The sequence below is a fragment of the Cetorhinus maximus genome, chromosome 23 (genome assembly GCF_964194155.1).
Source record: "Cetorhinus maximus chromosome 23, sCetMax3.hap1.1, whole genome shotgun sequence".
Lineage (NCBI taxonomy): Eukaryota > Metazoa > Chordata > Chondrichthyes > Lamniformes > Cetorhinidae > Cetorhinus > Cetorhinus maximus.
Genome location: NC_135901.1, coordinates 20,328,937 through 20,355,207, shown reverse-complemented (window position 1 = coordinate 20,355,207; position 26,271 = coordinate 20,328,937). Strand labels below are relative to the sequence as shown.

The 26,271-nt window shown below is 45.7% G+C and overlaps 4 protein-coding genes across 4 annotated transcripts in view; 2 read left to right on the top strand and 2 right to left on the bottom strand.

Annotated features, from left to right (window-relative positions):
- The window catches only part of LOC144697337 (uncharacterized), a 290,314-nt gene that overhangs the window by 103,682 nt on the left and 160,361 nt on the right, over window positions 1-26,271 (top strand). The gene's annotated exons all lie outside the window — the stretch shown is intronic.
- The window catches only part of LOC144697059 (uncharacterized), a 395,607-nt gene that overhangs the window by 295,993 nt on the left and 73,343 nt on the right, over window positions 1-26,271 (top strand). The gene's annotated exons all lie outside the window — the stretch shown is intronic.
- On the bottom strand, window positions 659-12,941 carry LOC144697411 (uncharacterized). The gene is given in 3 exon segments (XM_078569388.1): window positions 659-2,535; window positions 8,909-8,917; window positions 11,111-12,941. Coding segments are annotated over 3 exon segments (2,799 nt in total). The 5' UTR covers window positions 12,340-12,941; the 3' UTR covers window positions 659-974.
- LOC144698415 (uncharacterized) lies at window positions 16,537-24,040 on the bottom strand. Its single transcript, XM_078570356.1, has 4 exons — window positions 23,850-24,040; window positions 21,978-23,288; window positions 20,897-21,043; window positions 16,537-18,769 (listed from the first exon to the last, which is right to left on the bottom strand). The coding sequence occupies exons 2-4, from the start codon at window positions 23,172-23,174 to the stop codon at window positions 18,083-18,085; spliced, it is 2,031 nt and encodes a 676-aa protein (XP_078426482.1). The 5' UTR covers window positions 23,175-23,288; window positions 23,850-24,040; the 3' UTR covers window positions 16,537-18,082.

Here is a 26,271-nt window from a genome sequence, read left to right as displayed (position 1 = left end):
ATGCTCACAACTCTTTCTGATGAGTCCTCCCATGAGTATCCAGTAATCTCATGGTCTCTGTGTGTAATGGGTTATGTACTAGAAATAAAAACATTAAACTAATGTCTCATTGTTTCTTTATTTCCGAGTTTGTTTAAAGGGATACAGATAATTCTGTAAAAACACAAAGTATATTTAGCTTTTAGGGAGCAACATTCTAACAATTTGAAATTAATTTCAGGATCTCTGATCAATACTATATCCATTATCAAGAAATGTGTTTCCAGACAGGAAATGACACTTAGTCATTGACATTTTTACAGTTGTCATGATGATCAAATCCTTTTACACAGAGACACACACAAGAGACAAACACCCTCCATGCAGTGTGAACTCACTGATGAATCAGAAGTTTAAACAACTGAGTGAATCCCTTCCAACACGTGGAGCAGGTGAGCAGTCTCAGCCCAGTGTGAACTCGCTGGTGTGTCCAGAGATTGGATGAATTAATGAATCAAATCTCATGTTCCTATCACCTGCATAATCTTTTCCAGTGTGAACATGTTGGTGATTCATCAGGTCAGTTGATTCCATGAATCTTTTCCCACACAAAAAGCAAGTGAATGACTGCACAACACAGGCTGCATGACTGAGTGAATCCCTACCCACACATAGAGCGAGTGAGTTACTGTCCAACAGCAGGCTGTATGACTGAGTGAATCCCTACCCACACAGGGAGCAGGTGATCGGCCTCTCCCCAGTGAAAACTTGTTGGTATCTGAGAAGGATGCATGTCTGATCAATTCTCTTCCCACACTCTGAGCATGAGACAGCCTCTCCCCATTGTGATCACACTGGTGTAACAGTGAGGTGAGATGATTGCCTGAACCTAGTCACACAATGAGAGCACCTGACCTCACGACAATGAACGCTTTGATGCGTTAGCAGATCCTGGGAACTTTTATAGCATTTCCCATAATCTGACATTTAAAAGGTCACTCGTTAGTGTGAACCCGCTGGTGTCTCAGCAGGTTGGATGAGTGAGAAAATCCCTTCCCACATTTGGAGCAGATGAACGGTCTCTCTCCAGTGTGAACCCGCTGGTGTGTCAGCAGGTGAGATGGACAAGTGAATCCCTTCCCACACCTGGAGCAGGTGAATGGCCTCTCCCCAGTGTGGGTGCGTTGGTGTGTAAGCAGCTGGGATGAGGTAGTGAATCCCTTTCCACACTCAGAGCAGGTGAATGGCCTCTCCCCAGTATGAGTGCGCTGGTGCGTCAGCAGGTGGGATGACTGAGTGAACTGCTTACCACACTCAGAGCAGGCGAACGGCCTCTCCCCAGTGTGAACTCGCTGGTGTGTCAGCAGGCGGGATGAGGTAGTGAATCCCCTCCCACACTCGGGGCAGGTGAACGGCTTCTCCTCAGTGTGACTGTGCTGATGTACAGTGAGATCAGATGATCGTCTGAACCCAGTCCCACAGTGAGAGCACCTGAATGGTCTCTCGTCAGTGTGAACACGTTGATGGGACATCAGTTCCTGGGAACTTTTATAGCACTTCCCACAGTCTGGGCATTTAAAAGGTCTCTCATCAGTGTGAACTCGCTGGTGCCTCAGCAAGTTGGATGAGTGAGCAAACCCCTTCCCACACTTGGAGCAGGTAAATGGTCTCTCCCCGGTGTGAACCCGCTGGTGCGTCAGCAGGTGGGATGAACAAGTGAACCCCTTCTCACACTTGGAGCAGCTGAACGGCCTCCCCCCAGTGTGAACTCGCTGGTGCGTCAGCAGTTGGGATGAGGTAGGGAATCCCTTTCCACACTCAGAGCAGGTGAACGGCCTCCCCCCAGTGTGAACTCGCTGGTGTCCCAAAAGCGTCCATAGCTGATTGAATCTCTTCCCACAGTCGGAGCATGTGAACAGCCTCTCCCCAGTGTGAATTCGCTGATGCGTCAGCAGGTAGGATGACCGACTGAATCCCTTCCCACACTTGGAGCAGGTGAACGGCCTCTCCCCAGTGTGAACCCGCTCATATACAGTGAGGTCAGATGATCGGCTGAATCTAATGCCACAGTGAGAGCACCTGAATGGTCTCTCGCCAGTGTGAACACGTTGATGGGACATCAGTTCCCTGGAACTTATACAGCACTTCCCGCAATCTGGACATTTAAAAGGTCTCTTGCCAGTGTGAACTCGCTGGTGCCTCAGCAGGTTTGATGAGTGAGAAAAGTCCTTCCCACACTTGGAGCAGGTGAACGGCCTCTTCCCAGTGTGAACTCGTTGATGTGTCAGCAGGTGGGATGAACAAGTAAATCCCTTCCCACACTCTGAACAGGTGAATGGCCTTTTCCCAGTGTGAACTCGCTGGTGTGTCAGCAGATGGGATGACTGAGTGAATCCCTTTCCACACTCGGAGCAAGTGAATGGCCTCTCCCCAGTGTGAATGCACTGGTGTGTTAGAAGGTAAGATGAGGTAGTAAATCCCTTCCCACACTCTGAACAGGTGAATGGCCTTTTCCCAGTGTGAATGCGCTGATGTACCCTGAGGTCAGATGATCGTCTGAACCCAGTCCCACAGTGAGAGCACTTGAATGGTGTCACATCAGTGTGAACACGTTGGTGAGACATCAGTTCCCCAGAGCTTTTGTAGTTCTTCCCGCAGTCTGGGCATTGAAAAGGTCTCTCATCAGTATGAACTCGCTGGTGTCTCAGCAGGTTGGATGAGGTAGTGAATCCTCCCACAGTCGGAGCAGGTGAATGGCCTCTCCCCGTTGTGACGACCCTGATGAATTTCTACCTTGAATGGATAATTGTATCCACAGTCCCCAAATCTCCATAGTTTCTCCCCATTCTGACTGCATTTATGTTCTGACAGGCTGGATGAATGGCTGAAGTCTTGTCCACACACAGAGCACATGCACGGTTTCTCCCCACTGTGAACAGTGCTTTTTCCTTTCATGTTCAAAATCTAATGATATTCAGGTTATGATAAATTTTGTGATTGAGGCAGATCTTGATATGATGTGTTTGTGTTTCTCGACTGCAAATCCTTCGACTTCAAATATCCTGTGAATTTTATTTAAAACAGAAAAAAATGGAGTGAGAGAGAACCCCAAAAAAGCAAAGAAAGGTTGTGATATTGAGCTGAATTATCCTGGTAATTTGTGGGGCTGGCACTCTGGAAAAGTGACCATGAAAATTATTAGATTGTCATAAAAACACAATCGGTTCATTAGTGTCCTTCAGGGAAGAGAATCAAGACTCCGGCATCTATAGAAGGAAAGTGAGAGGTGAGAGAGGCAGTGGGTGATGGAGAGGAATTTTATATATTTACAACTCGACAAGAACTTCGACAGAATCTCACAAACCCTCAACCTCCAGCACCTCGAAGGACCAGGATAGCAGGTGTGTGAAAATGCTATCACCTCCAAATTCCTCTGCAAGTCACACACCAATGTCTTAGGCTGAGATGATTGGCCTCCAACAACCACAAGCACCTTCCTTAGTATTGGGCATGACTCCAGCCAGATTCCCCCCTCCCAATTCCCATTGACTTCAATTTTACTCGGGCTCCTTGATGCCACACTGGGCCAAGGTAAATCACTTTCAAATCAACTCTGGAATTTAGCTCTTTTATTGAGGTCATTAGCAAGTAAGGGGCCAGAATCAGAGGAATGCAGAGTGCCTAACGTCATGGAATGGCACAGCACGGAAGGAGGCCATTCTGCCCATCATGGCCACACTGGATCTTTGAAAGAGCTGTCCACTTTAACACCACAATCCTGCCCTTTCCCAACAGCCCTGCAATTTTTTTTCAATTTGAGTATTTATCCCTTTTGAAATGTATTACTGAATTTGCTTCCACCACTCTTTCAGGCAGTGCATTCTGGAGCATAGCAAATCACTGCATTATGTCCCTCATGTCACCTCTGGTTCTGCTGCCAATTACCTTCAATCTGTGTTATCTGCTCACTGACCCGTCTCATACTGGAAAGAGCTTCTCCTTATTTAGAGGGTATAGGGCTTGAGGAGGTCACAGAGATAGGGAGGGGTGACTCCATGGAGGGAATTGAACAAAAGGATGAGAATTTTACAGGCTGAAATCACCAGACATCTCCCCCAGTACAGAATGTGGATCACTAATTGCATGAAGGATGTTTCTTTAACTGATAAATGTGCAGAAATCTGAATGATTGTCTCTCTAAATATCACAAATGGTTGCATGATCAGTGAGGAATTAATCTATATCTTTAACTAACAACAACATGGAACGAGGGAAATGAATGACCTTTAAACACCTGGTCAACTTGGCACAGAAGCATCTGAAACAAAGGCCAGGAACTCCAGGAAGATGGTGGCGTACTGATAATGTCACTGAACTTGTAATGCTGAAGCTGATGCTCTGGGCAGATTGGTTCAAATCTCATCAGCACAGCTGGTGTAATTTAATTCCTTTAATAAAATCTGGAATATAAGGCTGGTGTCAGTAACAGTGACCAGATCATTGCAAAAACAATCTGGTTCACTAATGTCCTTTAGAGAAGGAAACCTGTCATCCTTACCTGTTGTGGCCCACATGTGACCCTAGGTCCACAGAAACGTGGTTGACTCTTAACTGCTACTGAAATGGCCGAGCAAGTCACTCAATTCAAGGCAATTAGGATGGGCCACAAACGCTGGCCTTGCCATGGTGCCTACATCCCATGAAATAAATAAAAATACTGATAAATGTTAAATAATGTTGTTGATAAAAGAGATACTCCTTTAATTTTTCAGAGATGACTGATTTCCCAGGGATTCACCTCTGACTCTCCTGACTGACTGACTCAGGGTCCAGTCCTCAATCCCCAGCGATTGGTGACTGAACTCGCTGCTCCTTTGCTCCTCCGGCCTCTGAGCTCCTCTTGCTGTTGTTTCCCAGGACAGTCAATGCCCGCTCTCCAACATGACCCTGTCAGATGGAGTTCAGGGGCTCAAAGGAAGAAAAGAAAATGAGGCGATGAATCTGAGTTGGGAAAAACAAGAAGAGAAACAGGATTCAATGGAGAAACTGAGCGGGGGGCGAGCGCAGCCTCAGGAACAGCGAGTGCGGCTCTCAGAGGCCGAATGAGAGCGTTCGGGCCCGGCGGCCGTGCGGTGATCTCCCCGGGCTGGGGTGCTGGGGGTCGGGGCTGCCCATTAAAGCGATGCTGCAGCGCCTCCCCCATCCTCGCCACCGCTTCCCGGTTTCTTCTCCCGTTACCACCGAGTCCGACTCACAACAAAGGAGCCGCCCAAAATGCCCCGCGGCTGGTCGTGGGGAGCATGCGCACTCTCAGCGCCTGGGGAAAGGAGCGAGTTGCATAGAGCGGTTTCTGGGGCGCGGGGGATTGTGGGAATAGTGGCCGCCATTGGTGTAAGAAACAAACAAAGATTCAATCTTTGAAGGAGGCCATTTGGCCCGTTTTATCTGAGACAACTACAGAGAGCCACTTATCTAGTCACACACACAACCCCTCTCCCTTTTAACAATCGCCCTGCAATTGATCACTGATATGGGGTCTAGATTAATATAAACTGAGACAGGGTCTAGATAGAGCACCTAGCATAAAATAAGCCAACAGCTGATCTTGTGCAGTAATAAATGAGAGTGTCTCGTGGAATATTACGGGAGACATTGTCTGGTGCAATAATAACTGAGATATATTGTGATTATGACCAAGTGTAATGACAGAGGGCCCAGATTACAGTGCAGGTTACCATGACAGGGATCGTGTAAACAGTGGGCTGGTCTGGTGTGATAATAACTGAGCCATGGTCAAGGTCAGCAAAAAGCAAAACAGGGACGAGTGCATTATAACTCGGGACAAGGTTTGGTACAGTAATCAGCAGACAGGGTCTAGTGTATTATAAACATGGTCAAGTTCTAGTACGGTAATCAGTAGACTGGGTCTATTAAACAAGATCTAGTGCAGTTAAAAATAATATAAGGAAATAGTTGCATTTATGTTGCTCATTTCATGATCATCGAATGTGTCAAAGCACTTTATAACTAATTAAGTACTTTTGAATTATTCGCAATATTCTTACTAAGACAGGGTCAAGTGCATACTGCAGATGCTGGAAATCTGAAACAAAAACATAAAATTCTGGAAAAACTCAGCAGGCCTAACAGCATCGGTGGACAGAAAAAAATGGAGTTAACGTTTCGAGTCCTTATGACTCTTCTTCAGAGCTAAAGAGAAGTAAAAATGTAATGAAATTTATACTATTTAAAGGGGGTGGGCGGTGGAGCAGGTGAAGCTGGATAGAAGGCCAGTGATACTTGGAGGCAAAGGAGACATTGCCAGAGATGTCATGAACAAAAGGACAAAGGGGTGTTAATGATAGTGGTACTGGCTAAAGGAGGTGCTGATGGTAGCATTAAGGTCAGAAAGCAGAATGTGACAAGAGCAGGACAAAGGTAAGCACTCTGGAAAGAGCAACATGAATAAATGACATGTCCCTTGTGGGGGTGGGGTGGGGGGAGGGGATGGTGTTGGGAAAAAAGATTGAAAATAGGATAAAATGTGGGGATAAAACAGTGAATAAAAACGAAAACAAATAAAAAATAAAAATAAGTGGATAAAGAATAAACATTAAAAAATTAAAAACTAAAAATTAAAAAATTAAAATTAAAAACTGAAAATGAATATTGAAAAAGGGGAATAAAAAGGGGGGGGGCGGTGAGAATAGAGGAGAGAGTTCATGGTCTGAAATAGTTGAACTCAATGTTAAGTTCGGAAGTCTGTAAAGTGCCTAATCAGAAGATGAGGTGCTGTTCCTCCAGTTTGCGTTGGGCTTCACTGGAACATTACAGCAGGCCCAGGATGGACATGTGGGCATGAGAGCAGAATGGGTGTTGAAATGGCAAGCAACAGGAAGGTCTGGGTCATGCTTGCAGACAGACTGAAGGTGTTCTGTAAAGCAGTCACCCAGTCTGCATTTGGTCTCTCCAATGTAGAGGAGACAGCATTGGGAGCAGTGAATACAGTAGACTAAATTGAAGGAGGTGCAAGTGAAGCGCTGCTTCACCTGAGTGTTTGGGCCCTTGGATGGTGAGGAGGGAGGAGTAAAGGGGCAGGTGTTGCACCTTCTGTGATTGCATGGGAAGGTGCCATGGGAGGGGGGTGAGGTGTTGGGAGTAATCGAGGAGTGGACCAGGGTGTCCCAGCAGGAATGGTTCCCACGGAATGCTGACAGCGGGGGGTGAAGGGAAGATGCGTTTGCTGGTGGCATCATGCTTTAGTTGGCGGAAATGGCGGAGGATGATCCTTAGAGTGCCAAGGTTGGTGGGTTGAAAAGTAAGGACAAGGGGAGCCTATCATGGTTCTGGAAGGGAGAGGAAGGTATGAGGGCAGAGGCACAGGAGATGGGTTGGACACGGTTGAGGGCCTTGTCAACCACAGTGGGCAGGAAATCTCACCTAAGGAAGAAGGAAGACATGTCAGAAGTGTCATTTTGGAAAGTGGCATCATCGGAACAGATGCGACGGAGGTAAAGGAACTGAGAGAATGGGATGGAGTCCTTACAAGAAGCAGGGTGTAAGGAGCTGTAGTCAAGGTAGCTGTGGGAGTTGGTGGGGTGGAATGAATATTACTGGACAGTCTATCACCAGAAATTGAGACAGGGAGGTCAAGGAGGGGAAGGGAAGTGTCAGAGATGGACTATGTGAAGGTGATGGAGGGGTGGAAATTGGAAGAAAAATTGATAAATTTTTCCATGTCCGGACGAGAGCATGAAGCAGCACTGAAACAGTCATCGATGTACCAAAGAAAGAGTTGGGGGAGGGGGCTTGAGTCGGGCTGGAACAAGGAATGCTCCACATACCCCATAAAGAGACAGGCATTACTGGGGCCCATGCGGGTACCCATAGCCACACCTTTTATTTGGAGGAAGCGAGACTAGTTAAAGGAGAAATTGTTCAGTGAGAGAACAAGTTCAGCCAGATGGAGGAGAGTAGTGATGGATGGTGATTGTTCGGGCCTCTGTTCAAGGAAGAAGCAGAGAGCCCTCAGACCATCCTGGTGGGGGATGGAGGTGTGGAGGGATTGGACGTCCATGGTGAAGAGGAGGTGGTTAGGGCCAGGGAACAGGAAATTGTTGGTATCACATAGGGTATCAGAGGAACAGAGAGATGATCTCGTTAATTTAAATATATTCATGCTCAATTGTAATAATAACTGAGAGAAGAGTCTAATTTGAAATATACAGTCAAGGACGAGTGCAACTGAGAGAGCGCCTGGTGTAATATAAACAGTGACATTGTCTTAGCACAGTAATCTGAGGCAGTGTCTTCTGTAATAAATGGAGATACATTCTACTTTATTAGAAACACTGACACAGTCTGTAGTTTTGGGAGGTTTTCATTCTGTTTTTGCCATCAGGAACAGACATGGTCACAAAGTTGAGTTGTGAAACAACTTTATTGAGACAGAGTCAGGACAAGTTTACCAAGTTTCATGTAAACTACAGTGACAAAACTCTGGCAACGATTTACAGTTTAACGTGGGTTATTCTACTTGTATCAAATCCGTTTCTTCTCCTTGGTTTCTCTCTCTTAGCTGCTGGTCTCTGCTTCTTCTCCTCTGCAAGGCCTTGCTCAGGAGAATCTCTTTCATGTTGCCTCTTATCCAATTAACCTCTGCCTCTTCCCAATCAATGCTCATCCCTGTGGTGAACATGCCCTGAGATTGCTTCCCTTAGCCAATCAGGTTTAGTTCATGTCAGCAATGTTAGCCTTAATTAATCACCTAAGTTTATCATATTCACAGTTCATGACAGCAATGTTAGCCTTATTTAATCATGTAATGTTCCGTGTATTCACTGTGGTTCTATTTTCTTGTATCTGCAGGCTGCTACATCCTGTTGCCAGTTATCTCAGAGAGGCCCCTACATTCCTGCCTTTGGCTCACACAAACAATCTTCAAGAACTTTAGCTTTTAGCTGCAGTCAGTGTTTTAAAGATTGTCATTATTTCCCAGAATCTTTGTCCATTGGCATTAATTTATATTAAGCCCTATTTCTCCATTTTCCTTCCTCACTATACCACAAAAGGGGTTTTAACAGAGTTCAGTGTTAATAATTTTACACTATCTTCTAATGAAGACCTCTGGTTATTCTCTTCCCCTTGAGAGAAAACATTCTCTCTGTTTCCCCTCTATCGAAATCTTTCACAATTTTAAAGACCTCTATTAGGTCACCTTTCAACCTTCCTTTTTCAGGAGACAAGAGACCCAGTCCATCAACCTTTTCTTCATATGTATTTCTGGTATCAACCTTGTAAGTCATCTCTGCTCCCTCTCCAGTGTCTCTCCATTCTTTTTATAAAATGGTGACCAGAGCTGTACTCATTACTCTCAGTGTGGTCTGACCAAGGCTCCAGACAACTTTAGCAGAACTTCCCCACTTTCCAATTCCATTCCTCGTGAAATAAAACCTCATGCTCAATTTGCTCTTTTTATGGCCTTGCTCTGATTGACGTATTTACACTCGATCTAATTGTTCCTCTACCCCACCCAGACTCACATCTTGCAAGTAATAAGTGAACTCCTTATTCTTCTGACTAAAATCTACTACCTCACATTTATGTGTGTTCAACTTCATTTGCCCCTTCTCCCCAGCTCTGATCTGACAAGCTGCGGCTACACTGGAGATATTTATATTTAACTTGTTCACTACATCAGTGATCTGACTCTGCTCAAACCATAACCACAAGGATATCGGTGCATTGTTCTGAGTGTGAGCACAAGGCTGTGTCACTATCACACACAGATACCGTTTCCTTGGTTCACATCGCCATACAAAGACCAGCTCTTTACACATTCCCTTTCTACACAATTGCAGCAGACATGAGTAAGAATGTGAGGCTCATTAATATTCACCCACATTTCATAACAGCAAAGGTTCTACTGGAACAAAAGTTCAGTCATTTTCCATTACAGGTAAAACACATAGAAAAGAAAGACATGCATTCAGATAGCACCTTTTACCACCTCAGGGTGTCCCAAAGTCCTTTACATCAGGGAAGTCCTTTTGAAGCACAATCACTGTTGTAATTTAGGAAACACATCACAATCAATTTGCGCACAGCAAGCTCCCATACACTGCAATATGATAATGACCAGATCTGTGTCTGTGACATTGGCTGAGGGATAAATATTGGCCAGGACATAAGGAATAACTCCCCTGTTCTTCTTCAAATTAGAGGCCAGTGGATCTTTTACATCCACCCAAGCAGCTAGGCGGGGCCTTGGTGTAATATTCTCAGTTGAAAGACAGCACCTCTGACAGTGAGGCACTCCCTCAGTACTGCACTGGAGAGTCAACCTCAGTTGTTGTACAGTGGGACTTGAACCCACAACCTTCTGGTTGTGAGGTGAGAGTGTTACCCACTGAGCCAGAGGTAACACAGCAGTGCAGTTGCACACTGGCACCTTAGTATTGTCTCATCAGCTACAGTGTTTCAATAAATACATTTACTGAGTGGATTTCAATTTAAACCAGGTTTACAGACATGATGTGCTATTCACACATCGAAGGCAAGAGGAATGCTGGGGGCACACACTAAGTCTAGGAGCTGAAAGTGATTAACAGATTGGGTTTTGTGTTTATTGATCCTGAGTGTGTTACCAATGTCTTCCCTGGATCCCAAGGCTAGGAGAGACAGCCTAGAAGGTATGGGGAGCTGGGACTTGTCCATGAGAGTAACTGAAGGTTGGAGAACTGAAATACTCTAGAGTTAGAAAGAAGAAAATGTTCAGTCCTGGATGTGATTATCAGCAGCAAAAACAAGAAAATCCAACTTTGCCGGTGACCTGTGAACTCGCTGGTGTCTCAGCAGGTGGTGTGAACAAGTAAATCCCTTCCCACACTCAGTGCAGGTGAACGGCTTCTCCCCAGTGTGAATTCGCTGGTGTTTCAGCAGGTTGCCTGAGTGAGCAAATCCCTTCCCACAGTTGGAGCAGGTGAACGGCCTCTCCCCAGTGTGAGTTCGCTGGTGTAAAGTGAGTTGAGATGATTTCCTGAACCCAGTCCTGCAGTGAGAGCACTTGAACGGTCTCTTCTCAGTGTGAACACGTTGATGGTACATCAGTTCTCCGGACGTTTTATAGCACTTCCCACAGTCTGGGCATTTAAAAGGTTTCTCCTCAGTGTGAACTCGCTGGTGTCTCAGCAGGTTGGTTAACTGAGTGAATCTCTTCCCACACTCAGAGCAGAGAAACGGTCTCTCCCTACTGTGAACTCGTTGGTGTACCCACAGGTTGGCTGACTGGGTGAATCCCTTCCCACACTCAGAGCAGGTGAACGGTCTCTCCCCTGTGTGAATTCGCTGGTGTTTCACCAGATCAGATGTATGAACAAATCTCTTCCCACACTCGGAGCAGAGGAAGGGCCTCTCCCCGGTGTGAATGCGCTGGTGTCTCAGCAGGTCATTGCTTCTTATAAAGGTCTTCTCACATTCAGAACATTTAAAAGTTCTCTTATCAGAATGAACACATTGGTGTTCAGTGTATTGGGAGGATTCAGAAACTCCCTTGTCCCACTCAGAGCAGGGGAACGGCCTCTCCCCAGCATGACCTCGCTGGTGTCTCACCAGGTGGGATGACCGAGTGAAACCCTGCCCACACTCAGGGCAGGTGAATGGTCTCTCCCCGGTATGAATTCGCTGGTGTGTCAGAAGGTGGAATGAGCGAGTAAATGTCTTCCCACACTCAGAGCATGTGAACGGCCTCTCCCCGGTGTGAACCCGTTGGTGTGCCAGGAGGTTGGATGACCGAGTGAATCCATTCCCACACACAGAGCAGATGAAGGGTTTCTCCCCAGTGTGAACACCCTTGTGCTTCAGAAGGTGGACTGAATGGGTGAAGCTCTTGCCACACACGGAGCAAGTGAATGGCCTCTCGCTGGTGTGAGTGCGCTGGTGTCTCAGCAGTTCCCTGCATCTTTTAAAGATCTTTTCATATTCTGAGCATTTAAAAGGTCTCTTTTCTGAGTGAACCAATTGGTGCTCAGTGTATTGGGAGGACTGAGTGAATCTCTTCCCACACTGGGAGCAGTTGAACTTGGTGTGAACTCGCTGGTGCTCAGTGAGATGCACTGACTCACTGAACGACTCCCCACAGTGGGAGCAGCTGAACGGTCTCTCGTCAGTGGGAACTCGCTGGTGTTGGACCAGTTCCTCGGAGGTTTCAAAGATTTTCTCAGAATCAGAGTATTGAAGAGGCTTTTCATCAAAGTGATCGAGCTGGTGTGCCAGCAGGTTGGATGAACACATGAATTTCTTCCCACACACGGAGCAGGTGAATGGACTCTCAGTGTTGTGAGCTCACTGTCGTGTCAGCATGTTTACCAGGTGTATCAATCCCTTCACACAGGAGGAGCAAGTGAACGGCCTCTCGCCAGTTTCCAGCTGAGACAGTCAATTAAAACCCTTCAGATGTACAAATCTTCAGATCTCGATGAACTGATTGGCTCTGTCAGATGTGAGGTTTGGTTTGAGTTTCCTGAATGCAAATCCTCCTCTTCTATTTCCTGGAAGATAAGTTTACAAAGAATTACAAGGAATATACATTACACAAACAGACCATTCAGTCTATCCAGTCTGTCCTGGAGTTTCCACTCCACATGAGTCTCCTTCCATTCTGCCGACCTCATCTCAATCTTTCAGCTCATCTTTCTAATCCCTTTTCTCTCATGTTCTCGTCTAGTTTCCTTTTGAAAGCATCTAAGGTATTTGTCTCAGCCAATTCCTGTAGTAGCGAGTTCCACATTCTAACAACTGTCTGAGGAAAGAAATATCCCGTTTTCCCCTCGGGTTTATTAGTCCCTATTGTGTTTTCATGGCTCAGTGGAAACATTCTGTCCACATCTACCTGTCCAACCCATTTAAGGACTTATATCAGAAGAGACAAACACGTCTCTTGATTTGAGTTTGCTGTGTGTAAATTCTCCCCTTCTTACAGTAAAAGCAGTTACCAAATTCCATCCCTGTCAGTCCAGGATAGAAATGCACAATATTCTCTCCTCCTACTGAGAGTGACAGGGATGGCCGCGCATGCGCATTGCTGCTCGTCGCTCCTGCAAAGATGGCGACCGTTAACCCGGGTCTTCACTGGCAAAAGCCCCAAAGCTGCCGCCCGATGCAATCCCGGGACGGCAGCCTCCTGCTTGGTCTTTTAGCCCTACACAGGATGTTTATGAAGCCTTCCCGCCCACCCAGTACCCCGAACGCTGGCTCCGATTCGGAGCATCCTCACCGCCTGAAGATGAGACAAACAAGCTTCTGTCCATGGACGTCACCCGCACTGCGCATGCTCCAGATCACAGCCCGGAGAATGATTGACGGCAGCTCCGGACCAATGGGAAGAGGGTCGTGGCTGGAGGACCAACGGGAGCTGCTGGTCCTCTAACCAATTGGAGTAAATGAGGGGCGGGGTTAAGCGCAGATCTCCCTCATTGAAAATCTACATCATTTTGAAAGCTGATTTTTCTCAAACTCCAGGAGAAAACTGGACCTTTCTGTTTGTGGCTTTAAACAGATGAAACCCTGTGGGTGTGGAGCAAACATTTCAAACAATCTCAGGATACGGGGTCAGCCATTTAGGACTGAGATGAGGAGAAACTTCACACAAAAGGTGGTGAACCTGTGGAATTCTCTATCACAGAAGGCTATGGAGGCCAAGTCACTGGGTATATTTAAGAAGGAAATAGATTTCTAGACTCTAAAGGTGTCAAATGGTATGGGGGAGAAAGCAGGAGTATGGCGTTGAGATAGAGAATCAGCCAAGATCATATTGAGTGGCGGAGCAGGCTCGAGGGGCCAAATTACCAACTCATAGATTCATAGAGGCCGACAGCACAGAAAAAGGCCCTTTGGCCCATCAAGTCTGTCCTGGTCAAACAAGTACCTAACTGTTCTAATCCCATTTTCCATAACTAAGCCCATAGCCTTGTATGCCATGGCATCGCCACTGCACATCCAAGTACTTCTTAAATGTTATGAGGGTTTCTGCCTCTATCACCCTTTCAGGCAGTGAGTTCCAGATTCCCACCACCCTCTGGGTGAAAAAATTCTTCCTCACATCCCCGCTAAACCTCCTGTCCCTTACCTTAAATCTACACTCCCTGGTTATTGATCCCTCCACCAAGGGGAAAAGTTCCTTCTTGTCTACCTTATCTATGCCCCTCATAATTTTATACACCTCAATCATGTCCCCCCTCAATCTCCTCTGCTCCATGGAAAATAACCCCAGTCTAACTAGTCTCTCCCCATAATAAAACTCTCCAGCCCAGACAACATCCTGGTAAATCTCCTCTGCACTCTCTCTCGTGCAATCACACCCTTCCTGTAATGTGGATTCCAGAACTGCACGCAATACTCTAGCTGTGGCCTAACCAGCATTTTATACAGTTCCAGCATAACCTCCCTGCTCTCATATTTTATGCTTCGGCTAATAAAGGCAAGTATCCCATATGCCTTCTTAACCAAATTATCTACCTGTCCCGCTACCTTAAGGGACTGGTGGACATGCACACCAAGGTCCCTCTGCTTCTTGGTACTTCCCAGGGTCCTACCATTCCTGCTCCTGCTTCGATTTTCTATGTTTATCTATGTTTTAATATTTGTTAGTGAAATGTGGGAACATGATGAAACAATGCACAAACAGTTCAAGGGCTAACTTAAAGGAATATCTGGGCAGACAGGGAATGTCACCATTCGAACAAGGAGAGTCCCTGGTTTCAAAAAATTAATGGGCAGAAGGGTTAGGACAGGTTAGGGAGGAGGTATTACACCAGGAAACTTTAAAATCTGGGTGATAGTATTTCAAAATTGATTCCTGTGATCCCATTGCTATTGGTTGCTAAGACCAGTGGAAATATTTAAAGTGGAGACCATAGGCATATTGGAGAATGATGTACTCAAAGAATTGTGAACTATCTGAGGATAATAGTGAGGGGAAAGGAAGGGATCTGGAAAGCAGCAGACACTTCATGTTGTTCCAGGAGAAGTGGGGCTTGGTTGTGTAGATGTCAGGTTTTACACAGCACATGGTCAGCCTGTGGTTTCACCCTGGATGAAGAATCTCTGAATGGTACCATTCAAATCACTCAGTGGGATTCTCAGAGAACCAACATTGTCCGCTCAGAAAGAGGAAGGTTTCTGAAGCAGCGAATGAGAAGCAGCAAAGACTCTCTCTCTCTCTGTCTCATACACACATAGAGACAAATAGAGAGCCTTCACACACACACAGCTATCACCCCCCCACCCCCAATAGGCACCCCCCCATAACACACATAGACATACACACACAGAGACAACTCCTGTTTAATTGGAAGATAAAAGCATAAAACTGCGGATGCTGGAAATCCAAAACAAAAATAAAAATACCTGGAAAAACTCAGCAGGTCTGGCAGCGTCTGCAGAGAGGAACACAGTTAATGTTTCGAGTCCGTATGACTCTTCAACAGAACTAAGTAAAAATAGAAAATAGAAAAGGTAGAAAAGAGATGAAATATTTCACGTCTTTTCTATTTTTACTTAGCTCTGTTGAAGAGTCATACGGACTCGAAATGTTAACTGTGTTCCTCTCCGCAGATGCTGCCAGACCTGCTGAGTTTTTCCAGGTATTTTTATTTTTGTTCCCTGTTTAATTGGGAAGTTTTATGTTACAGCCAATGAGAAACTGCACACAAACTCTCAGATTTTCACAGGCTCTCTCTCTCTGTCTCTCATACGCATATAAAGACTCACGGACAGCCCTCACAAGCACACAGCTATACCCTCACCACCCCCCAACCACTCACACACACAGACATACTCACACAGAGACAATTCCTGTTTTATCGGGTGAACAACACCAGCCAACCTGACTATTACTGGAGATAAAGTATCGGTGTCTGTTGTAAGGGCCACAATGTTAAGAGAAATTCATGTAAACATTACCCTCCAGGGGCTGAGAGCAGTTTTGACCATCCAACTCCATTGAACCTTAAATCTATATTGAACAACATCTGGGGCAGAGGCAACAATAAAACATTAACATTAAGAAGGCTGTTGCTACCCTGGGTGAGAGATAGCGTGAAATACAGAACAACACCCCTGCATAATGACAGCCTCTACTTTCCTCCTGGTAGTACAGATAATGTTAATGCTGACTTGGAATTATATTGCCGTTTCTTTACCGTTGCTGGGTCAAAATCCTGAAACTCCCTCCCTAACAGCACTGTGGGTGTACCTACACCACATGGACTGCAGCAGTTCAAGAAGGCAGCTCACCACCACCTTCTCAAGGGTAATTAGGGATGGGAAATAAATGCTGGCCTAGTCAGTGGTGCCCATATCCAGTAAATGAATTTTTTTAAAATCCCCTTATCTTGACAGTCTGCTTGATGAAGAGGATTCTAAGACAAGTTACAAGGAGAAAGAATATAATGGAAATGTTTGCACTGACCAAGAGAAAAGCTTTGAAAAGGAAGAACGTTCTTGAGCCTCGAGGTGGGGAATGTAGACAAGAGGGAGGCCAGGTGGGGAAGACCTGAATAATTCCAATAACATTATTAAACGTTTCTCAACAGTACCCACACTTAAACACATTAAAAACTAAGGACCAGCAATAGAAGCAGGCTCCAGAAGGATAAGATGAGAAGCTATGAGCTGATTAATGATCTGAAAGGACAGACGACGTGCATTCTGCTCACCGAGCCGGATAGTCAGGTGATTAACCAAATAAAAAGACGTTATTAAATCTGTCAGAGAGTTGAGATATTCAGGTATAAACTGTGAGAAAAGCAATGAGAGAATAACATAGACGCAAGAAAGAGAACAACATAATTTACCAGATAAATTAATAGGTAAATCAATAAAAAACATGGTGTTGACATGTTATAAGCAATTTAGCATGAGCTAACCAAAGAAAAAAGATTCACTGCACAAAAGAAACAATCCATGAGGCTTTTTACCAGAGAAGGAGGAGGTCATGAACGTGTGACAGTAGATGGGAATTTCCGTGCTTGAGCAATTCAGCTGGAATTCCATCCTTGCCGGGTGCCTTTCTGCTTGCTGGACAATCAATGGCCTTTTCGAACTCATCCAACTCAACCATGACAGGAAGTTGTGTGAGTGTCAAATTGAGACTGGGGGATGTCCATTTCAGAGGAGTACAGCTCACAGTGATGTCCATTCACAGAGATGTTTGAAATATTTTCTCAGAGGGACATCTGTTTACTTCTGTTGGTGAATACTTCACCATATTCCGATTTCAGGAGGGCAAATTTGGTGATGGTCGGACCAAGCGCCCTCTTGATCCCACCATACGTTGCAGATTTCCATTGTCACAGGCAGTTTAGATTCCTGGACGCAGACTGATCCAGTGTTTACTTATACAGTTTCTCCCGGTCTTTTACACAAGTGTCTTGGCTACATTCAAGTTATGCAGTGCTCTAGTTGTCGGGTTTATGTTGTGCATCAGGTGGGTTTTGCTTTTTGCTTCAATGACAGATGTCACCTCTGCTGAGTGGGTCTCAAACCAGTCTTTGTTGTGGGTTCCACCTTTACCAAATGTTGCTGCTGCTGTGTCAGAAATGATTGAATCAGTGACTTCCAAACTTCATCAGTATCAATGTTGATTGATGAAGCTTTTATTGATGTGCCTGTAAAATATTTTACTGTTTTGTTTCATGTTTCTTGTTAATTTAATTTCAAAATGGAGGTTTCACTGTGAAGAATGTGTAAGTCAGTAAGAATTGTCAGCAAGGGTTCATCAGCACTTTCTAATCGGAGCTGTTAATCAGTGGAGCCTTTCGGACACTGAACTGTAGATTTTGCATTAAAGATCAATTTAGGATTGAAATAAAAGTTCATAATTTTACTGCAAATTAGTTCCTGGTGAGAGTTCTTGAATTAAGGGGAACGATCACAGATGGTGCTTTTAAAAAAGGACACTGCAGTCCCGAAAACCAGTGACATCTCCAGAATATTAAACTCCAGCCAGTTATGAGAGTTGTTAACATCAATAAACATAATATTGTCAGAATATCAGTCCCGGACATGATCCAAGGGCAATAACAGCAGAATCCAACTCCTGCAGTCACTTATGAATTCGCTGATGTGTCAGCAGGTTAGATGGCTGAGTGAATCCTTTCCCACACACACAGCAGGTGAATGGCCTCTCTCCAGTGTGAGTGCGTTGGTGTATCACCAGGTTGAAGGATTTAGTGAATCCCTTCCCACACACAGAGCAGATGAATGGCCTCTCACCCGTGTGAGTTCGCTGGTGTATCAGCAGGTTGGATGAGTGAGTGTATTCCTTCCCACACACGGAGCAAGTGAACGGTTTCTCCCCAGAGTGAACCCGCTGGTGCGCAATGAGATTGGGTGAAGACCTGAACCTCTTTCCACAATTGGTGCAGCTGAACGGCCTCTCCTCTGTGTGAGTTTGTTGGTGCTCCAGCAGACGGGAGGACCGACTGAATCCCTTCCCACACACAGAGCAGGTAAATGGCCTCTCCCCAGTGTGAACTCGCTGGTGTGCAATGAGGTTGGATGAAGACCTGAACCTCTTTCCACAGGAAGAGCAGCTGAACGGCCTCTCCTCAGTGTGAGTTTGTTGGTGTGACTGGAGGCAGGATAACTGAGTAAATGCCTTCCCACACACAGAGCAGTTAAATGGTTTTTCCCGAGTGTGAACGCGTTGATGGTTTTTCAGCAAGGATGGATAATTAAATCCTTTACCACAGTCCTCACAGTTCCACGGTTTCTCCATGGTGTCAGTGTCCTTGTGTCACTCCAAATTGGACAATCAGTTGAAGCCTTGTCCACACACAACACGTGTATCGTTTCTCCCCAATGTGAGTGGTGTGTAGTTTTTATAGGCTGTGTAAGTGGTTAAAGCTCTTTCCACAGTCAGTGCACTGGAACACTCTCACTCGGGTGTGTGTGTCTCAGTGCTTTTCCAGTCACACTGATGTTTGAAATCTTTTCCCACAGACAGAACAGAAAAACATTTCTCCTTCCGTATTCAAAGGCCGATGATATTCAGGTCCTGATGTATTAAGTAATTCAATCAATCAGACCTTGATGTGATGTCTGTTTGAGTCTCACGTCTGTAAATCCTCCTCCTCTAATATCCTGTAAATGTTACAAAAGTCATCACTGTCAGTCCAGGATAGAAATTCAGAACAGACAATTCTAGTTTCTATGGAACATTTTTTCCTCTCTTGTTCCCCCAGACCTGTAAATCCCCATCCCACACACTCTCCCTCGTCCCTGGGCTGAAATCCAAACCCATCTCACCATCTCTTTCCTCCACTCCCAGTTTTCTCCCTCCCTCTCCTCTGCCTGGGTTCAGTTCTCCAGCTCCTGTCTGCAGACTGACAATAAAATCAATGAGTCTTACTGGGGGTTTGGGGCCTCCAGCGGGTGTTTCTGAATCCTCCCCGCCCACCTCCCAGGGTTTCCTTCCTTCCCACAGATCAGATCCTCATTGATTTGAGCCCAAAGTGTAACCTCTTATTTATTGTCCCCCCTCCCCCATCCTCTGATGTGAACCATCCTCCACTCGCTGACCCAGGATGGCGGCCGTTAACCTGGGCCTGTTCCCGGGAGGGAGAAGCCCCGCAGCTGTTAAAATCCGGCACCAGGTTCTTCATGGTCGGGTTTGGGGCCCACACCGAGTGTTTATGAACCCGCCTATCTCACCCCCGACGCCGGCTCCATCCTCCCGCTCACCCGGCAGCTTCTGTCCCGCTGCCAATTTCCGCCCGACCGCCTGAGTCCGGCTTCATACCCAACTGCGCATGCTCCAGCTCCGGGCTGGGTGATTGACAGCAGCTCCTGACCAATAGGAGGAGGGAGCGGGACTAGAGCGGCTGGTCCTTCAGCCAATGAGAGTGAATGAGGGGCGGGGCTGGAGGTGGTGTTCCACAGCGGGAGGAGCTGTGGGGATTGGACCCCGTGGATGTTCTGGGTTGTGTATTTATAGTTCTCCTGGTGTCTAATATACACACATCAATAAAACAGGGAATTCCTGGAAACACACTGCAGATCCTTCTTTATCTGGAGATCAAATGTGCCAGCAATTAACAGGCTCCTGCTCTGAACTCCACCATCTGCTCTTGTGATGCAGACTTTTGCAGATCTATTTTAAATAGGTTAGTTTTAAACGTAGATTTAACCAGCCTTAAATTCGTAGATTCAGGACTGTCACACAAATGCATTAAATCTTCAAAGAATAATTACCACAGTCATTTTCAGACTGCAAATTTAAACCTGCCGTTTCACTTTCAGTCAGGAACAGATCACAGTTTTACAGTAATCTCTGATTTGACAACACATTTCCAGCATTCACCGTTGTTCTTCCTGACTCGAAACGCATTTGTAAAGGAGCCTTCTGTTCCGTGTCTAGGAGCTCTGAACCATGGGGAGTTTTGCTGTCAGTGAAGAGAGATGAAAAAGACCAAAGTGCCATTTGTCCCTCTCAGTGTGATCCTGAAGGACAGTGTCCAGGCTGAAGTTCTGTTCCTGCTCCCCTACTCCTGGTCCTCTCCCAGATTGTCCTTTCTGAGCTGCAGCCAGCTGATGTTAAAGTCAGGTCGGAAGTGCGTAAATCTACAACAATGTGTTTATTTTATATGTATCAAAAATATTAAACTCAAGCCCTTCCTAACAGCACTGTGGATGTACCAACACCACATGGACTGCAGCGGTTCAAGATGGTGGCTCACCACTACCTTCTCAAGGGCAATAAAGGCTGGCCAAGCCAGCAACGCCCACATCCCATTTCAGAATGAAAACAAAGTTACAGGGATTATTTAAATCAGCAGAAACAAACCCCCAAAATCAGAATGAACATGATTCAGTCCTGGATGTGATTAACAGCAGCAATAGCAGCAGAATCCAATACCTGCAGACACTTGTGAACTCGCTGGTGTGTCAGTAGGTGAGAAGAATTAGTGAATCTCTTCACACTTGAGGAGCAGATGACCATCCTCACACCAATATGTATGTGTTTGTGTATCAGCAGACCCATTAAAACATTGGAAGGGTTTTTCTATGTGGGCATATTGATGTGTAGTGAGGTGGGATGACTGAGTGAATCCCTTCCGTCACACAGAACAGGCAAATGGTCTCTCCCCAGTGAGAGTGTACTGATGGACACTGAGCTCACATGATCACCTGAGCCTAGTCCCACAGTGGGAGCTCTTGAATGGTCTCATCAGTGTGAACGTGTTGATGGCACGTCAGCTCCACAGAACCTTTAAAACACTTCCTACAATCAAGAGATTTTAAAAATCTTCCATCATTGTGAACTCACTGGTGTCAACAGGTTGAATGAATTAGTGAATCCCTTCCTACACATGGAACAGGTGAATGACCTCTCCCCACTGTGAACTCACTGGTGTTACTGCAGGATAGACAATCACCTCAACCTCTTCCCACACTGAGAGCAGTTGAATGGAGTGGAACCAGAGTGAATGCACTGGTGCTGCAACAGTGAATGTGGGTTTTTAAATCCCTTATCACAGTCTAAACATTTAAACTCTCTCTCTCCAGTATGAACTCACTGGTGTGTGTGAAGGCTGGATGGAGAAAGATGTGAGTTCAGGGCTCAGACAAGGGGAAGCTTTAGAGACAGTTTGGCCCGGGGAGCCAGTAGAAGAGAGGAAAGTCGCAGAGGCAGCTCATCAGGTTGTCTTAATGTTGGTGACAAAGAGGCTTCATGAGCTCCTCACTTGTTGGGGACGAGAATGGAAGAGACAGGGGAGAGGAAGAGCCCTTCAAAAGGAACCAACCTCTGTTAGAGATATTAAAAAAAGTCAATATACTGCGTGTTTAACACAAAGCTAATTTATTTAACTATTATCCACAAGATTAACCTTTAACTGGGCTGGGGTTTATTAACACCAGTAGAAACAGACACCAATGAATATAGTTCAGTCCTGGCCGTGATTGACTGCAAAATCCAATCACTGCAGTCACTTGTGAACTTGTTGGTGTTTCAGCAGGTGAGATGACTGAGTAAATCCCTTCCCACACTTGGGGCAAATGAACGGCCTCTCCCCAGTGTGAACCCGCTGGTGTTTCACCAGGTTGGATGACTGAGTGAATTCCTTCCCACACATGGAGCAAGTGAATGGCCTCTCTCCAGTGTGAACTCTTTGGTGTCTCAGCAAGGTCGATGAATCAGTAAATCTCTTCCCACAACTGGAGCAGGTGAATGGCCTCTCCCCAGTGTGAACTCGCTGGTGTTTTAGCAGAATGAATGACTGAGTGAATCCCTTCCCACACTCAGAGCAGGTGAATGGCCTCTCCCCGGTGTGACCTCGCTGGTGTTTCAGCAGGGTGGATGAGGTAGGGAACCCCTTTCCACACTTGGAGCAGATGAACGGTCTCTCTCCAGTGTGAACTCGCTGGTGTATCAGCAGGATGGATGAGGTAGTGAATCCCTTCCCACACTCATGGCAGGTGAATGGCCTCTCCCCAGTATGAACCCACTGGTGTTTCAGCAGGTGGGATGAACAAGTGAATCCCTTCCCACACTCGGAGCAGGTGAATGGCCTCTCCTCATTGTGAATTCGCTGGTGTTTCAGCAAGTCGGATGAATCAGTGAATACCTTTCCACACTCAGTGCAGGTGAACGGTCTCTCCCCAGTGTGAATTCGCTGGTGTTTCAGCAGGGTGGATGAGGTAGGGAACCCCTTTCCACACTCGGAGCAGATGAACGGTCTCTCTCCAGTGTGAACTCGCTGGTGTATCAGCAGGATGGATGAGGTAGTGAATCTCTTCCCACACACATGGCAGGTGAATGGCCTCTCCCCAGTATGAACCCACTGGTGTTTCAGCAGGTGGGATGAACAAGTGAATCCCTTCCCACACTTGGAGCAGGTGAATGGTCTCTCCCCAGTGTGAACTCGCTGGTGTGTCAGCAGGATGGCTGAAGTAGTGAATCCCTTCCCACACTCAGAGCAGATGAAAGGCCTCTCTCCAGTGTGACTGCGCCGATGAGTTTCCAGCTCAGACCGGAATCTGAATCCCTTCCCACAGTCCCCACATTTCCACGGTTTATCCCCAGTGAGACTACATTTGTGTTTCAACAGGCCAGATGATTGGCTGAATCCTCGTCCACACACAGAACACATGTACGGTTTCTGTCCACTGTGAATGGTGCTTTTTGATTCCATGTTCAAAATCCAATGATATTCAGGTTACGGTGAATTTGGCGTCAGATCCTGATATGATGCTTGGTTTGAGTTATCTGTCTCCACTCCAATTCCGTCTCCTGCTCTTCTAACATCCTGTAAAAGAAAAAGTCAAAAGAGACAAACATTTCTCTTGGTTTCAGGTCGCCGTGTGTAAATCCTTCCCTTTTAAAAGAGGTTTCCAATATCTATAACTGTCAGTCCAGGATAGAAATGCACATCTTCTCCTGTTGCCAGGTACAGTGATGCTGCACAACTCCCCCTGTAAAGATGGCTGCCTTTTTCCACGGTCTGAAGTGTTTTTCTTTATTTTTTCCCTCCAATGTGATTGTCACTGATTGCCTATCCCGAATTGCCCTTGAACTGAGGGCAACACATTGCTGTGGGTCTGAAATCACATGGAGACCAGGTAAGGAGGGCAAATTCCAGTCAGAGAACCACTGCGGTTTTTGTAACAATTGATAATCGCTGCCATGGTCACTATTACTGACCTTACATTCCAGATTTCCCCCTTTTAATCATTGAAAAAATCTCATTAATTAATTTTAAAATTCCACTAACTGCCACGGTGGGATTTGAACCCCTGTCCCGAGCATTAGGCTGCTTCTCTGGGTCACTGATCCACGGATATCACCACCAGCCACCATTCCCACTTACAGAGAAGCTACAATTACCACCCAGGTCGGTGCAACCGCGGGATCGATAGTTTCTTATTCTGGGTTTGAGGTCTCCTCCGCCGGGTGTTTCTGAAGCCTCTCCACCCTCTCCACCGCCTCCATTACCCACCGACACTCGGCCACATCTCCGCCTCCCTGCAGCTCCAGCACCCACACTGCGCATGGGCCTGTCCGAACACGCACTGCGCATAAGCCCGTCCGAACATGCACTGCGCAGACTCCATTCACAACCAACCACTTGCGCTTGCGCAAACTGCTCCTGTTGTGAGGATAGGGCATATTCTCTGCCGCCATGAATGCTGGGTAAGAGACCCGCCATTGAGAAGCGATGTTGTTGACTTCTGTTCTGTTGATGGGTCATGAGGACTCGAAACGTCAACTGTACTCCTCTCCGCCGATGCTGTCAGACCTGCTGAGTTTTTCCAGGTATTTCTGTTTCTGTTTTTGTTGACTAGAAAATTGTGTTTTATGGTCCGATGACGATCGCAGCCATAGGGTTAAGATATAACATTATTAAACCAATTGATACGTCAAGCAAATTAACAGCAGAACAAACCCCTACAGTTGGACATGAACTCATTGGAGTCTTAGCAGGTGGGAAGAACAAGTGATCTTTTTAAAACCCTCATATACAGAATATTTAAACGTTGTCTTGTCAGTAAGAGTGCACCGATTGTGGATGAAATCCTTTGAACTTTTAAAGCTGGAATGTTAACAAATAGGGAATTGGAGTAAATCCCTTCTCACATGTGAAGTATCTGAATGATCTCTCTCTGGTGTGACTGTGCTGTTGTGTCAGTAATATGATGACCGAGTGAATCCATTTCCACTTTCAGCTGGTTAGTATTCTTTTTCTAGTGGGGTTTACCCATCAATTTCTAGCTCAGACAGGGCTTTAAAACTCTTCAGGTGATGAATTCCACATTCTCAGCAGTCTCCTAAAGCAAAATACAGCAGATGCTGCACATCTGAAATAAAAACAGAAAACGCTGGAAGTAGTCAGTAAATCTGATAGTGTCCGTGGAGAGAGAAACACAGTTTACATTTCAGGTGTATGACCTTTCATCAGAACTGCAGAGCATCAGTATACAGACCCAAAACATTAACTCTATTTCACAATCCACAGATGCTGCCAGATGTGATGAATACTTGGTTCTGGAATTTTCTGTTTTTATCCCTGGTTAAAGGAATTGCTCCTAAACTGCACATTAGATTTATTGGTGACTAACTTATATGTATTCTTGTCTATCCACAGATGGAACCATCTTCCATTTGTTTAGCCTGTCAAACCCTTTCGTAATCTGAAAGGCCTCAATCAGGTCATTCCTCACTCTCTTTCCCAGGGAAAACATTTTCAGCCCGTTAAATCCTTCTTGGCAGGAATAACCTGCCAGTTCTGGCATCATTCCAGTAAATTTCCTACAATCACAGTAGGTGCAGCACCCTTCCTCCCTCCTCCCTTCCCAAGTTCCAGGGCCCCAAATGCACTTTCCAGATGACATGGGATACACTTCTTGCAATTTAGTATTGTGAAATTGCTGCTCACGATGTGACCTCTACATAGAGGGGACTAAATCCAGGTTTGGCTGTCTGCTTTGTGGAACATCACCATTCAGTCTGCAAGCGTGATTTTGAGCATCCAGTCATTTGTCATTTTAATTCTCCGTCCCGCTCCTGGTCTGACCTCTCTGTCTTTGATCCCCTGCACCATTCCAATGAAGCTCATTGGAAGCTCAGAGAACAGAATCTCATCTGTCGATCAGGCACTTTACAACTTCAACACTCATTTCAACAATTTCAGATCAGAACCGCCACTCCTATTTTTCAGACAGTAGGTGTTGATAATGGTTCTTCTGTTACAATTGATACCTAGACCTGTATTTTGTTCCTCTCTTGTCCCATTAGTTTATTTATTTGTCTCATTATCACCCATTTTTCCTTGCAGAATCATCCATTTTATCACTTAATCGCTTCATTTAACAATCCTATCGCAAAACCATTCGTTCTTTCCTCTCTTTTCCCTGACTCTCTACTGTGTAAATCTAAGTGTGTTTTTTCTTTCTTTCTGTCTGTCAATCTAACAATCTGATGGAATGTTGAAGTGTATCTGTAACTTTCAGTGTCTACCCCACTCTCTATCACAATCTTTCTCCCTTTGTCTCTGTATTTCTGCATCTGTCTCTTTCACACCCACAGTCTCTCTGTCTCTCTTTTCCCTCTTTTGTTCTTTGTTCCCTCTATTCACTCGCTATCTGAGCACAACCAAGTTTCACTGGACTGATTCCTGAGATGAGGCGGTTGTCATTGGGGGAGAGATTAAGCGAAATGAGTCTGTTTTCTCTGGAGTTTAGAATAATGAGAGGTAGATCATTGAAAAGACTGAAATTCTGACACAGTTTGAC

Excerpts from the sequence above, each read along its gene's own strand:
- LOC144698415 (XM_078570356.1), bottom strand. The coding sequence starts at position 23,174 with ATGGAATCAAAAAGCACCATTCACAGTGGACAGAAACCGTACATGTGT. Across the intron at positions 21,044-21,977 it reads TGCTGAAACACCAACAAGTT|AAAAACCCTTCCAATGTTTT; the intron begins CACAAGTGACTG and ends ATGCCCACATAG. Across the intron at positions 18,770-20,896 it reads GAGTTCACAAGTGTCTGCAG|GACACTGACACCATGGAGAA; the intron begins GTATTGGATTCT and ends GAGTGACACAAG.